This window comes from Lissotriton helveticus, chromosome 1_1 (genome assembly GCF_964261635.1).
Source record: "Lissotriton helveticus chromosome 1_1, aLisHel1.1, whole genome shotgun sequence".
Taxonomy (NCBI): domain Eukaryota; kingdom Metazoa; phylum Chordata; class Amphibia; order Caudata; family Salamandridae; genus Lissotriton; species Lissotriton helveticus.
In genome coordinates this window covers 1,667,821,949-1,667,837,870 of record NC_136057.1, presented here as the reverse complement: position 1 = coordinate 1,667,837,870, position 15,922 = coordinate 1,667,821,949, and the positions used below count along the sequence as shown (strand labels likewise).

The 15,922-nt window shown below is 45.2% G+C and overlaps 1 protein-coding gene across 1 annotated transcript in view; it reads left to right on the top strand.

The window, feature by feature from the left end:
• LOC144773899 (transmembrane protease serine 12-like) overlaps window positions 1-4,684 on the top strand; it is a 791,014-nt gene extending 786,330 nt beyond the window's left edge. Inside the window, exon 5 of the mRNA XM_078658970.1 lies at window positions 3,864-4,684. Coding sequence (XP_078515096.1) covers window positions 3,864-4,100 — 237 coding nt within the window. The 3' untranslated portion in view covers window positions 4,101-4,684. The remainder of the gene's footprint in view (window positions 1-3,863) is intronic.
• The last annotated feature ends 11,238 nt before the right edge of the window (window positions 4,685-15,922 follow it).

The following is a 15,922-nucleotide window of genomic DNA, read 5'->3' as shown; positions in this document are numbered from 1 at the left end:
TATCTATTCACTAAACGGTTCTGTTAACCAACAGCATAACAGTACAAAGAAATTCAATACCATAAACACACTTCTTTTAGTGTAAAAATCTACAAGAGATTAGCAGCAAACAGGGGTTTAGGGAGGTACTTGGAATCCTAAAGGATAAGAAACTAGAAGTTTATAATAGTGCCCATAATTAATTCCAAAAGTAATCTATCGGACCATAAAGTCTAATATATAATAGTCTAGCAGCCGAACGATTTTGGTAAAGTGCTTGAAATCCCATAATTAGTAACTAGCAGCAAAAAACGGTTTATGAAGTGCATATGCTTAATTGTATACATGAAAAAATAGTGCAAGTGCTATGTACAAACATACTGAGATCTTTATGCCCTTAATAAATATTTAAAAATTGTTTAAAAAAGCTAAAAAAATTAAAAAAAATCAGTTCGGAGGCTGGGGAAAACAAAGTTTTGGGCCTCTTCTGCAGTAAAAATATTATACTTTAGAAAACAATTCCTTAAATATCTGCGACGTATTGACTGTAATGCGGAACAAATGAATAAAAAATGATTCAAGTCTTGTATACAGGAGTTACATAAATGACAAAACCTTTCATATTTAGGGATACCCTCCCAGATTCCTGTTACGATTCATTGGGGGAGTACATTCAATCTTAGTAGCAAAATCACCCTACGCACTCCATGTTTAAGATTCCATAAAACATATGTTGGGGATTTTTGACAATATTACTCCCCACTATACAACCCATATTTCTATTCTTTGAACACAGTTTAATATCTCTTTCGCGAGAGACTCCATAGATTGTTTTCTTTATTATAATTTTTAATGCCCTCTTAGGGAGAACCGCTACTCCTTCCATATCGAAACCAAACATTGAAAGTGCTTTAAAATTATTCCTAAAAATAGCAATTTTTTCCTTCATATTTACAAATATTTCTCTGTACAATGCTTCCCGGAGCAAATTTTCTGAGCTATTTAACAGTGCATTACTCCATCGTAAGCACGTGGCCATTGAAAGCACATATGTAGAAAGGAGACCAAATTCGAGCCTAAGCGCTGCAATGGGTGCCGCATAATTCAGATTACATATTTGGTGCCAGATTTGTCCTTCCACTCTCTTGAATTTGGCCCACAGTTGTACATCTATTGTTTCACTGGCATAGTGGATAGATCCCACTCTCAGCTTTGTGGGGCACACGAAGAAAATGGCAGCATGCTGTTTTGGAATTCTCCGGGCTCTGCGACCAGTTCTGAAGTTTTTCGATCCTCATACACGGCAGTTGGTAATCCAGGCGACTGTTATATCGCGCCTGGATTATGCCAGCTCTCTTCTGGTCGGCGCTAACTTGGCCGAAATCACTCGCCTCCAACGAGTGCAGAACGCGGCCGCCAGAGCCATTGTTGGTCTTCCCAGATTCTGCCCTGTTTCCGGCACTCTGAAAGCGTTGCACTGGCTGCCGGTCAGAGCAAGAATCCAGTTCAAAGTGCTGTGCTTGGCCTTTAAAATCCTAAAGGGCACGGCCCCTCAAACTCTTACGGGTCTTCTGTCCTGGTATGTCCCCACTCGACATCTGAGATCCTCGGGCCAAGCTCTTACCATCACTCCGCGATACAAGCTGTGCCGTATCGGTGGTCGTTCCTTCCGGGTCAAAGCGGCCGAACTCTGGAACTCTCTCCCGGTGGAGATTCGGTTGCTGGAAGACCTTTTTTCCTTCCGCAAGGCGATAAAAACGTTCCTGTTTTAAACCTTGTCTTTTTCTTTTAGCAGTTGTGTTTCTTGTGGTTGTTGCGTGCTACCTTGACATGCGCCGGGACGCCCCTTGGCTGGGGCAGCTGTGCGCAGTACAAATTCACGTAACATAACATAACATAACATAACATAGCTTAGAGTTGGCGGAATCTTTATTTTATAAACCAAAATAATATGTGAGAAATGTCTTTTTCCACAGTGTGTGTACAGACAATTAATCGCTAAGGCTTGTGAAATAGCCTTGCCTTTACAATGGTCCATATGTTTATTCGTTGAACACCTATTTGTAAATATTTTTCCTAAATATGGATAAAATTTTACTACTTCCAATTTCTCTTTTCCCAGGAACCAATTCAAATCTTTTCTGACCTTACATCCTTTAGCACTAAAGATCATGATTTTGCTTTTCATTATATTTATTTTTACGTAATAATCCTCTGTGAACCTAATTAGCTCACCAAGTCGTCTTTGTAGTCCAGTTGGGGTTAAATCCATTATTATGGCATCATCTGCATATAGCCGACAGCTCAACTCTAAGTTTCCTAATTTAGGGGGATCCTCTTTACTAAGCCCCACTCTTCTTGGCATATCAATAATATAGATAGAAAAGAGTAAAGGGGCCAGCAGGCACCCCTGCTTCAATCCATTGTTGGTTACTATTTTCTTCGAGAGGGCTTGTGTTCCACTTAATAATACTTGAGTCCAAGTAGAAGAATGGAAAGCAGTTATTAACCTTAAAAGATTCCCTGGTATCCCCATGGTGACCAATTTCCTCCACAGCTTCCCCCGATCTACCCTATCGAATGCTGTGGAAAAATCTATAAAAGCCGAATATAATGGCATGCCCCGACTTACTGGATATTTTTCAGTTAGCGTTTGCAGAATGGAGATATTATCCAGTGTTCCACTATTCTTACGGAATCCTGTTTGTTCCAGTGGGATATAATTATTTCCAAATGCCCACTCTTGGAGATAACTAGGTATACTCTTTGCAAACAGTTTAAAACTTGCATTCAGGAGCGAAATCTGTCTAAAACTGGCCGGCTAATTTTTTGGACCCTTTTTATATAGCGGGACCACAACACTTCCCTTCCAGGATTGTGGAATATCACTGTAGATATAACAATGGGCAAACAACGGGTGCAATAATGTTGCCCATTCTTCACTATCCTGTTTTATTATAGCTACTGGTACGTCATCTGGGCCCATTGCGCTCGAATATCTTGCCCCTTTAATTTAACCCTCAATCTCCGTGCATGATGGCGGCCCATAGTCGCCCCCAATAGTTAGGGTGGTATGAACCTCTTGGTTCTGTCCAACTATTATCGGTATTATAATGCAGCAACAGGTCACTAATATTATTGCAAATAATTGTTGTGACCGCCTCCTCTCTCTCAAACGTGACGCCCTGTTTTCACCTAAAACAAGCTTTCTATGTTAGATGTTGCATGGTTTTAAAAACAAACATTTCTCTGCAAAATGTCAGTAATAGACTCACATACACCACTCACACTAAAAAGAAATGAAAGGAAAATGGTATTTAAAACCATCTGTTTAAGAATGTTTCAAGATCATCAAATCAAGACTATATACAGAACAAAGCTAGCTTTATCGGCGGGGGCTGGGGGGTGAGGGGTGCTAAAAGGCTGGGGCCCTGAGTCAGGGCCCATTTTGACCATGCCTTAAAACCTCTGCATTTCGTAATAGAGCCTGGTTCGCCAGGTGCCACAGAAAAAGAGTCTCTGTTCACTACATGCTTGGGGGGTGGGGGGGAGTTGTATATGCAATCTACAAGCTGAACATGGCAACTGTAGTTTGTGAGGCTCTAACTTTCGCAGTCTTTCTTTTGTTAGCATGGTCTTCAGCGAAGGTCAGTAAGTCATTATTACTTCTGTCTAAGATACGTGTAATAACTCTCTCTTTAACTCAAATACTGTAATTGTTGAATTCCTGAACGCCAATATATTGTCACATGCAGTAACTGTTAACAGCAATTGATTTCATTTCGGCACTGTGAACTTAAAACTTTTCATGTGGGTTAAGAATAAATAACATTTAAAAATAACCACAAAGACAGATCAGTAAATGACATTTCATGTTTTTTCAGGGAGACAGTGGAGGTCCTTTCGCCTGCTTCTTTTCAAAGACAAAATCTTTTTATCAGCTGGGTGTCACAAGCTTTGGATACGGCTGCGGACACCCACGGAATCCTGGAATCTACACTCACGTAGCTAGTTACAGAAATTGGATTGAGAACGTGATACAAACTAATAACAGAAATCACATCGAACCTTTACTACACCATATGATTCTTTTAACTGTAGGGAAGCTTATTTTATTTTGACGGTTGATCCCTGCTGGAACAAGACTGGCTCTCCATGTGATTAGTTCTGTGTATGGTTGGAGATTTGAGGGTGCAGTGTTTGGCAAAACCAAACTTACTACTTAAAACCAATCTTATGCATTAAGTAAAAGAAGCCATATTACTTTTAAACGCTGAAGGAACTATTACAGTGTAACCCAAGCTGTGTTGATTCCCTTGAAGGATTGCGCTTAAATGAAATACTGATTGGAAGGAATTTGTGACTTAGCTGAACAAGGAAAGCGCTGAATTCCATTTCAGGACAATAGCTGGACATTATTACATAAAACGTATTTTAAAAGTAACATCATCCAAAAGGAGCATCTGATGAACCAATGTCATAACATTTCCACTGCTTACCAATTTTTGTCGACCGTTGTTTTTAACGATTATTTCATATTTTACGTGAAAATAAATGATTTCTTTCAGTTTCTCCGCAGCCTCTAAAGCCCTGCAGTTTGCTACAGACTGATTATGAAAATATGTCATTGAGCCTCATAGTTTTTAAATAAATGCACAGTTTCGTAACTTTTCTGCAAGTATTCATTAAACGCAAATATTCCGTTTTCTTACATTTCTCTTGCATTCTATAACTCTGCAAAGTGGCGGGCTCTAAATCCATACCATCAAGTGTATCAAGAGTAAGTGAGAGCGTACACCCTACCCTTCTTGAGGAATGTGTGAAAGTAATGGGGCCAAAAATGTCTGAAAATGATTTACAGAGTACAGATATGATGTCCCAATCATTAATCATCAATAACCCAATCATTGACAGTCCGCCAAGAGAGGCTGACAGATCCCATAAGTGGTTTACAAACTTGGGGGGAGGGTTGTCCGCCAAGAAAGTTTGAATAATTTCCTTGGACTTAGAGCAATTAGTAATAAGGGATAGGGGCCACAGACAGTTCATACCATCTGGGATTGCAATTCAACATGGCCTGCTCTCATTTTCAAAAATGTGTAAAGCATATACCTTCTCATCTACCTTCGACCTCTATTTCTTTTCCTATCCCTGCCTTTAGTAGTGTAAGTTACGCAACAAGTTAAAGAATCTATTTGGGAGGAGCAACATAAGAGAGTATTTTCAAACAGATCTCTCAATCACAGGCCTAGTACATCACACGTTTTTTTCAGGCTAGATACATTGTGTAAATTCAGACTGCAGCGCTTCTGCTCGCAGTTCAAAACGCTTATGGGATCAAAGAGCTGACATATTCATCTGTTACAATGATCGTACAAGCCCCAGGTAGCAGTTATATGCAGTGAAAATACAATCACAAAAAGCTATCAAAGTAAATCGTGCTATGCCTTCTCATTGAAAAGATTCAGCCTTCTATTATATATATATATATATATATGTATGTATGTATGTATGTATGTATGTATGTATGTATATGTATGTATGTATGTATGTATGTATGTATGTATGTATGTATGTATGTATGTGTATATACAGCACAGTTGTTGTGGCTTAAACTGTACTGACGCCTCACCCGGACCCTTACCAAAGGAATATTAATTGCTGAAAATGATGTCGCCAGAACCCACTGAGGGTCCTACTTGCTCCTGAAGGGACAACAAATCCCAGCATGCACCTTACTATGGACGGTCATAATTAAGGTATAAGACAACGCCCACTAAGGGCGGGTGATATAAAGACATGCGTGAGCCTCTGTGAGACATTTTTAAAGCTGCCCATGAAGAAGAGATTGTTATCTCGAAACGCGTCGGCATGAAAGTTGTATCTGGGTTGAGGGAGTCAGTTCGCCAAGAATGAAATAAACCGGATGGTTAACAACAGCAGTTGTGTGCGTTCAGAAAAGCTTGGGTGTTTGGTGGATGATATATATATATATGTGTATATATATATATATATGTATACACACACACACACACCCTACTGGCGGTCGCCAGCAGGTATAGTTAGGAGTCGGACCATGTTTCCATAGCAAAAACATTTTGACTTGTCTAGAACTTTGGGACCGGTTGACAAATCTTTACAAACTTTTCTAATAAAAATATTATAGTGTGTCTAGTGGTGCATGGAAAGTTTCGGGATTATCTGTCAAGTGGGGTCTGAGGAAAAGGGGTGTCAACAAAAGTGCTTTTCCCCATGTAATTCCCATATGACCTTTGAACACGACTACAGCCCGAACTGCTGGATGGAATAACACCAATTTGGCAAAAAGCTATCTTTTGGTCTTCAGATTGTGCTTTTTGTTATTTGGTGTAAATCTGTTCAGTAGTTGTTGAGAAATTTAGGAGAATACAGTTACTGATATCTGTGGCCATAGATCTTTTCGCTTAATCATGAAAAATGACAAGCTTGTGGAGGGAAATGCAGAGCTCTGATTGGCTGACACTTCAACCAGGAAATGTTGGTAGCCAAAAAATCTAAAACAAAAGAAAAGGGGGCACAGCAGGAATACCCTGACCCCGAAGCCTTGGGCTTGGGGTCCCTTTGGGCCCTGCAAGGCTATAAAAATCATTAAAAAAAAAAAACTCCAGCGAATCTTCGATATTGGTGTATGCGTGTGAAGAAAAAGCAAACGCAGGTCTCCTGCTTGCTTTTAAATAACCCCTGGGTGGGCCAGGGCATATCATAAAAATAGGAGGGGGTGCGCATGGGCCCGCTCCTAGGACTATGAAAGCCCCAGCGACCTCCACCTCCCCGGGGCATTGTTTGTATGTATTCAGGGGGAACCGCCGCCTCCCAGAAGCAAATGTTTATTAAGTAATGCAGGGGGCACATGTGGCCTCCCGCAGCCCTGGGGACCAACACCTACCCAGGGCTATATACTGCAATGAGTGGGGGTCGCGGGCCCCCTCTTGATGCCATAGATGGCCCGGGGGACTGCAACCTCCCATGGCAGGCTTCTGCTATGTCCTGAGGTGCCCACCCCTGGACACAGCTATCTGCTGCGACTTGGCAGGAGCTTTAACGGCTCCGGCCAAGTCACATCAAACACTCCACTTCCAGCAAGCAAAAGCTGAGAAATGCTCTAGCTTGCTGGAAGCTGAGCATTTGTCTGACACAGATTAGTTGCTTTCACACACAGTGAGCTGCATTTACAGGAAAAAATGTCCAGGCCCCGGAGGTTGGAGTCCCCGGGGGCCGAAATCGGCCTGGCCATGGGAGGTGTGCGGCCCCCCCTCCTGTATTTAAAAAAACAATTTAAAGGACAGAGCCCAGGGGATAAGGTCCCTGGGGCAGAAATCAGCCATGGGAGGGAGGCCGCGCAGCCCTCTCCTCATAGTATAATAGGCAGCTCCCAGGGAATGGAGTCCCCAGAGCCAAAATCGGCCTGGGGAGAGAGGACGTGTGGCACCCCTCCGCTCTGGATCATTTCATTTTAAAGGCCTGGCCTCAGGGGATGGGGTCCCCGGGGTTGAAATTGGCCCGGGGAGGGAGGCTGCGAGCCCCCATTGAAAAAAAGGCCAGGCCCCGGGGTATGGGATCCCTGGGGGAGAAATCGGCCTGAGAAGGAAGGCACTGTGCCCCCCTTCCCTATTTGTTTAAGGCCAGGCCCCTAGGCGGCCAAACCCTGCCACGCACAGCCAATGACCATGTCCAGTGGGGTTGGGTGATTATAGAGGGTCGGCCGTCGGGCCTGGCCACAGGTCAGACCCTGTGGATAACCCCTGCTACGCACTGCCAAAGGCTGTGCGCAGCGGAGGTTGTATTACCTTAAAGTAATTAAAATTACTTACGGAAAAAACCCATAGAAATTCACTGAAAAAACAAAGGTAACAGGGACATATAGTTGAAAATAAAAATTAAAAAACACTAGAAATTCACTGAACAAAACATAGGTTACAGGAATATGTTAGGCTCACATTTCACTCGTACAAAACCAGAGAAATTCATCAGTTGTAGTTAGCTGAGCTAACTATAGCTTACGCCCCGCAATACACTACTTATGACCTCACATATTAAATCACTCATGACATGGTCAGTGACATCACTCATGAAATCACTGATGATATCTCAAATGACATCACTGATAACATCTTCCACAGAACCACTCACACACCCACTTACACCCCCATACAACATCTCGTACACCCACTCTCACACAACCACTAACGTACCCATTCACAGACCCATACAAACACTCACACACCTACTGACTGATCCATAGAGCCACTCACACATCAACTCACCCATCCAGCCACTAACGCAGCCACTAACTCACATATTCAGCCACTCATGCACATACTCACTAACCAATACTCATGCATCCAGTCATACATATAGACTTACACACCCACCCGTACAGCCACTCACATTGAATCAGTCACCCATACAGCTACTCACACACCTAGTCACTCACCCAGCTACTCACTCACCAATACAGTTACTCACACACCCACTTACTTACTCATAGATATACTAACACAGGTACTCACTCACCTATACAGTCACTGAGACAAGCACATACTCTCCCATCCAACCTCTCTCCCACTGACTTACCCATACACCCAGTTATACACCCATTCATGCACCCATACAGCCACTCATTCACCCTCTCATTCACCAATTTCAGCTACTGGCACACCGGTATTCACCCTCTCATTCACTATTACAGACCATTTACACACCAACTCACCCATGCAGACACTCACTCATACACCCACTGACACCCCCACTCTCTCCCCCATACAAAAGCTCACACACCCACTCACGTATGTATACTCTCTCACATATCCACTCACTCTTCTATACACCACTTACACACCCACTCACTCACCCATACAGGCACTCCCACATCCACTTACCTTAGTATATATGTTTAACTTTCAGTAACTTTTAGAAAATACTCACAATCACTGGATTATAGTGATGGCATCTGAGATGTCATCAGTGATATCATGGGTGATGTCACTGACCATATCATGAGTGATGTAATATAAGCGTTTTTGTTTTGCCAATAACTTTGGCGCCGCTTGACGAATCCCAACTACATTTTCCAGAAATGTCCTCTTTTTGGTTCAGCTGCTGTGTAGAAGGTTTTGAGATGATTTCTCAGGTGGAGACTGAGAAAAAAGGGGGGGGGGGGGGGGGGAAACAAATTTTCCACATGTTAAGTCTATGGGAATTTTTGATTTTTTTGAACATGACACAGCCCGAACTGCTGAACGGAATTACACCAAATTTGGCAGAAAGATAGATCGTGGTCCGGAAAGCGTGCTTTTTGTGATTTGATGTAAATCCGTTCAGTAGTTTTTGAGATATCTCTATTTAAAAAATATAGATATCTGGGGACACGAGTCCCTGCAGTGGACTCCTACTAAAATTGGATTGTCTGCCAACATTTCAAGCAGGAATTGTTGCCAGCTATTTTGGACTCGGCTTGAAGCAGAGCCCCAGAAAAAAACCTTTAAAAAAAAAAAGAAAATGGGGCAGGGTAGCATTACCCTGCCCTCCCAGATATGTTGGGGGGATCCCTGAGGGAACCTGCCGGGGGGAAAAAGCATTAAAAAAATTTTTTGCTGCAAATCCATGCACATTTTTTTAAAATAGCAAGGGGGTTCCTGTGCTTCCTTTAAAATAACCCCGGGTGGGCCTGGTGTGCGGGCATATGCTAATTATAGGAGGGGGCACACCGGCCCCCCTCCTAGGGCTCATCAAAGCCCTGGGGCCCGCCACCTCCCCTCCCAGGGGCTATTTCGCAGAACCCCCCCTGCCCCGGGGACTGCCACCTCCCCGGAGCTAATTAAAACAATATGGGGGCCCTCGCGGACCCCCCCCACCCCGGGGACCGCCACCTCTCGTGGGCTAATCTCAATAATAACAGGGGGCCTATTTGCAAACGCAAAAAAAGGCTTTTCCTATGTATTAAACCCTATTTTGTGATTTGGTAACCTGTAACGAATGGGTTTGCAATTCAGTATTTGAAAAGGACGTATTGAGGGCGTCTCTTCCAAATTCCGAATCTCAGTGGTATACATGAATGTTTTGAAGGGGAAACATCCATTACAATGCAGTCATTACAACGACCTACCTTTACAACGCAACTGTAACAGTAGGTTTCTCACCAGGGATGCCCTGATTCAAGTCAGCATTGCTCTTATCACCTCCAGGCTCGACTACGCCAACACGCTGTACGCGGGGATCCCTGCATGCCACCTCCACCGGCTGCAGCTGGTGCAGAATCAGGCTGCCCGCTTGATTTTCCGCCAGCCTAAACACCAGCATGTCACTCCCCTTCTTCGCAGTCTTCACTGGCTCCCGGTATCCAAGCGCTGCACCTTTAAGCTGGCATGTTCAGTTTTTAAGGCCCTCTCCGATGCAGCCCCAGCCTTCATCTCATCCGCTTTGACACGCCACATCCCCCTCAGAGCTCTTCGCTCTGCATCTCTCAACCTCCTTGTGGTCCCCAAATCCAAACGCAAAAAGCACGGCGGATTGAGTTTCTCTGTTTTGGCCCCCTCCACTTGGAACTCCCTGCCACCCACACTTCGTCTATGTCCTAGCTACGACCGCTTTCGCAGTTTACTAAAAACCCTGCTCTTCCAGTCTGCCTACGAATAACCCCCCACCCTTGATTACTGTACTTGTCAAGAGCGCCATGAAACCGTTGGTGAAAGTGCGCGGTATAAATAATTTTAACGTAACGTAACGTAACACAACTGCCTTTACATCGCATGCCATTACAATGCATGTCATTACAATGCATGCCACTACTAGACATGCCATTACAACGCATGCCATTACAACACATTATAAGGTAAGTAATGGAGATTTCTTTTAGTATTAGGCTGGGTATGGGTTTAGGGGTACATGAGAATAGTAATTTTCAACCCTACACTATCCAGCACTTCCCTACTGTTGCACTCACTGGAGTGGGAATAGTAAATTGTATCCCTTTACTATCCAATACTTAGTCATTTTTACCCCTTCACTATCCAACACTTACCCTACTGTTGCACTCACTGGAGTGGGAATAGTAATTTTTACCCCTACACTATCCAAAACTTTCCCTACTGTTGCCCTAAAAGTATTATACGTTGTAATGGTATGCGTTGTAATGGAATGCGTTGTAATGGTAGTTTTAAAAAATGCGTTGCTATGGCATGCATTGTAAAATCATGCAATGTAATGGTAGTTGCAATGTAAAAGCAAGGACTCCTGCCTGCTCTTAAAAAATGAGAAGAAAACTTTGAATTTTTATCTTTTACAGGCAACCCCTTTTTCCTTAACCCCTTCCCTGGGGGGGCAATTCCCCAATGGTGCGATGGGTGAGCGCGGCGCCGCGGTGCTCGTGACGAGACTAGCTCATCATGAGTCATGGTGGAGCTGTGTTCATGACGAGCTGGTCTTGTCACGACCCCGCCCACTGATAATTCGCCCGCACAGGCGGGGAATCAATCGCACGTGGGCGGAGCGGCGCCGTTATGACGAGACCAGCTCATCATGAGCACAGCTCCACCGTGACTCATAACGAGCTGGTCTCGTCATGAGCACCGAAGAGGTTAAGGAAAACGGGCTGCATTTAAAAAAACAACTAGAAATCGATAAATTAAACTCTTAGAGTTTCATACATTAGGAATAGCGATTACCTAATTGCGATTCGCAGAAAACCGCAATTAAGTAATCGCTAATCCTAATGTTGCTACATGTGGCCCCTAGTGCCCCTTGACCTTATGGTCACTATGAGGTCCTGCCGTTCGAGTGAACAACAATGTTGTGTACCAGTTGTACCTTGCTCTAAAGAGCTCCTAGGTACCAGAAGTAGTGTGATGATTAGCTAGAATGTGTTTGATTTGACATGACTCGTGTTTTATGTGGGCCACGTGGCTCCAAGGGCTGCTAAAGTAATTGTACGTTAAGCAACAAGGAGAAGAATTCCGCAAAGCCATCTAATCAACTAGCATGCTGGACACAGCACTCACTTTTTTTTCAATTTGCCTTCAAGAATAAATATCTGACATAAGGAAACTGGATACAGCGATTTATGCACTTGAACCTAGAAGTGTATTTGTGTTTCCGCCATTTGGGCACGCGAAAATGGGAAAGTTTCTTTTTTTAATTTCTATTATTCTGCTTTCTGACCCTGTATTTAAAGCAAAGGCATGATTAAGGCATATTGAAGGGTTTTCTTCAGCATCTGATCTGGCACATTGGCGCATTCTTCTCTCCATGCTTGAGCAGCTTCTGCTTAAGCCGAATGTTTGTGCATGAATGTATAATGAAAGGCACTGTCGATTTTATACTCTACCTAGGTAGCTGAAAATTCCTGCATTAGTACCCAACAGCGTCTACGCGCCGAGAGAAATGGAAGTGTGAATGTGTACATTTACATTTCTGGTAAGTTATATTGCCTCGAATGGCCTTTAATGGGGCAACGTGTAACATGCCAACTTTTTGATGTACTCCCATCCACTAGGAGATATTCACATTTGACTGTGTCACATATTTAGAAGGATGTTGGCATGAGTAATGCGGGAAGATGTCTCCTTGACCCTGCATCACGTGGATGCACAAGCATCGCAGATGTCAATTTTGCATAGCTCGCTAGTTCAGAATATCATTTACAAGCAGGTCCCTATTGTTATCATGCTGCTCTGGCATTGGCCTGGGAAACACATTCTGTGCTCAGAGTGAAGCGCGGTAATTGCTTCTGTTCTACCACAGGTATAGAAGAAAAAGACCAAAAGAACATGGGCCCAAAATACTCGTCCTTTAATTCATGATATGAGGGGAGGGGTTCCTAACTACCCTGTCACAACAGAAGAGGTAGGTAGATCGATGCCACTGGTCCCACGGTGAAGTGTTAACGTCTCGGCGAAGTCCTCGACATATTCAAATCCAAACCAGATCCAATTACATGCTGTAACTCGATGAATGGACAGGATCCAGTGCGCTCATTGGCATAAACAGCTACCTACATCATTAGCCTATGAATTCTCTTTATTGATGGCATAACTACACTTTCACAATCGCTTTATTGACCTTCTTGCTTTCTCATATTTGCTTGAAAATGCACTATTTGTCCACTCTCTCTTCAAAATTTTCCCAAGGAAGAGACCCCCACCTCCCCCATCATGATGGTCGGGCTCACTTGCTCCCCACAGAGTACTCATACGGCACTTTTACGCCCACCACTTTCAAATGTCACCAGCTGCCACTGAACGGCATGTGTATGAGTTCACACATTTCCTAATTTTCAGAAATTATATATACACATAGAAGAAAAGATAGTGTATCCTGTACCCTATACTATCTCAAATTTCCAAGTGGTACAATGTTTTCAGCACAAATAAACTCAGTAACTGCAGTTTATCTAATTGTTAAAGCCCAAGTAGACATTGGAAGATACCCTTGTTTTGGTTGCATCCTATCAACCTTGGGGAACCGTATCATCTACATAAGGAAGAAAGAAAGAGCGGAGGGAAGCCATACTAAGGAAAATGTTTTTAAAGATCAAACTGATTAAAAAAAGGGGGTAAAGAAAGATTTTCCTTTCAACAAAGACACATCTGTCATCATCAGTGACAAAGGGGTTCATTGGAATGGGAACCACCTATTAAAATTCCAAATTCGGTCTCATCAGACATCCAAGTGTAATGCCAATTCTTCACTCACATTAAGACCTCTTGGTTCTGATGTTTCCAGATTGATAATATACTCTGATTCTAATCTGCGTAACCTTAAGCACTTATCACCCTCTCTTTGATGTTTCTTGACCTTATCAAGAACATAGTATTTCCTGAGTGTCCAATCTCCCTTATGTTTTTCTTGGAAGTGTTGTGCCACTGGATACTTTACATCATTATTCGTGATAGCCTTCATATGTTCTAAGATATGCTTTTTTAACTGAAAGATTGCACTGCCAATGTAACAGCAGGCATTTTACTCCCAGTGGCTTGTGGATTTTGGTACCATATTTATAACAGGAAAAAGTAATTTGTTTAAATGTGTGCTTATTATCAGGCTCTGCTATATGCAGCATGATGAGATTGTAAAATAAACATAGACTTTCCTTAACTTAAAAAATAAAAATGCAACACTTACTTATTGTAGTTTTAAGTTAAAAATGAAGGCTGGGGGGGCGTGGCTAAGATGGCGACCTGAGAGGACGCTGAAACGCAAGGCTCCTCTGGCCTGGACCCCATTATCGCCTAACTACCAGCTTGCGGACCCCCAGCAAAGTCAGCGATTGCCACTACCAGCCGACAGACCTCATTAGCCCGCTTTTGGGGCGGACAGATAAGCCAGGAACACCTACAGAGTGCCATCCCGCCGGGGACCTGAGACCTCACCCGGAGCCGCGGTGGCATGGCGGCAGAACAACGAGAGGACAAACGCTGAGCTCCAAGGGTGGGAGCAGCGAGGGTTCTGCCACGGGTTGGAGACAGGACACAGGGCGACCCGAGCGCAGGCAGGACCCAGCCCGTGAAGGTGGGTTCCACCGCTGGGAGCACCGCAAAACGGTCAGCAGAGGTAGCGGTGACCCGCGGACACTTCGCAGGTGCCGCGGAAATCGAGGCCCCGATCTCGGGCCTGCAGAAAGCAGCACGGTGGGCCCCACAGTACCCTTGAAACAGCGGTGGGCCCCGAGGAGCAGATCACCCGTCCAGAACCAGCACTAAGACGGACAGCGGAGGTGGCGGTGACCCGCGGACACTACGCGGGAGCCGCGACAATCGAGGCCCCAGTCTCGGGCCTGCAGAAGGCAGCGCGGTGGGCCCCACAGCGCCTTTGCAACAGCGGTGGGCCCCAAGGAGCAGATCATCCGTCCAGAACCAGTACTAATACAGCGAGGCCGACCCCTGCAGCGGGAGCGCCTGGAGACCACGCGTGGAGGGTGCAGGGACCGGCGCTGGTGACACGGCCCTACGCGAAAATCGAGGCCCAGGCTTTGGGGCCTACAGCAAGGGGCAAACGCCCAGAAGGCCGCAGCCCACCCAGATACCCCTAGAACTCACGGGGCTGGGACCGCACAGTGGCAGAAGCAGCCCAAGGAAAGAGCGAGTGTATACGAGGTGAGGAGGGGCACGGAACTGGCTGGGGGTGCCCAGGGACCAGATATGCCAGAGAGGGCCGGCCCACAGAGGGGAACTCCAGGACTGGGGAGGAGGTGACCCCCTTATGCAGTGACCCCCCTGAAGAATTCCAGGCCAGTCGCGCGCGTCCAGACAACACCTTGCCCTACCTGGCCGCCTTGGGGGAGCGCCACTGGTCTCCGTGGTACCGGTCAGTGGACAGAGCAGAACGGGATGACCACCACGGGGCGCAGGGGAGGCCGCACAATTACAGACATGCTCACCAAGGGCGCCCAGAAGGGGGACAAAAGCCCGTCCCCCCCGGTGGCGACAGGCAGCTCGGGGCAAGACGACGGAGGGGCCCCCATCACCAAGGCCTTCCTCGAGTCCCTCTTCAATTCCCTGAGAGAGGACTTTCAGACCCTGAAGCAAGAACTGGCCGGGGAACAGCGTGAACTTCGCCGTGATGTGGACAGCCTAGGGGAGAGAGTAGCAACGGTGGAGGAAGCGGACCAGACACGGAGCGAGGAGGTGGAACACCTGCATCAGGAGGTCATCCGTCTCAGGGAACAACAGGTGGACCTCCAAGCACATGCGGAGGACCTGGAGAACCGCTCCCGGAGGAATAACATCCGCGTCCGGGGAGTGCCATCAAAAGCGGATGGGAACAGTGTAACCGAATATCTACAGGGGTTGTTCAGAGACATTCTAGGCGAACCCGCAGACTTTGAAATCCGCATAGACAGTGTGCACAGAGTTGGCCTGGCAAGACGTGTGCCTGCCCCCCCCGCCGGACATCTTGGCCTATCTACCTG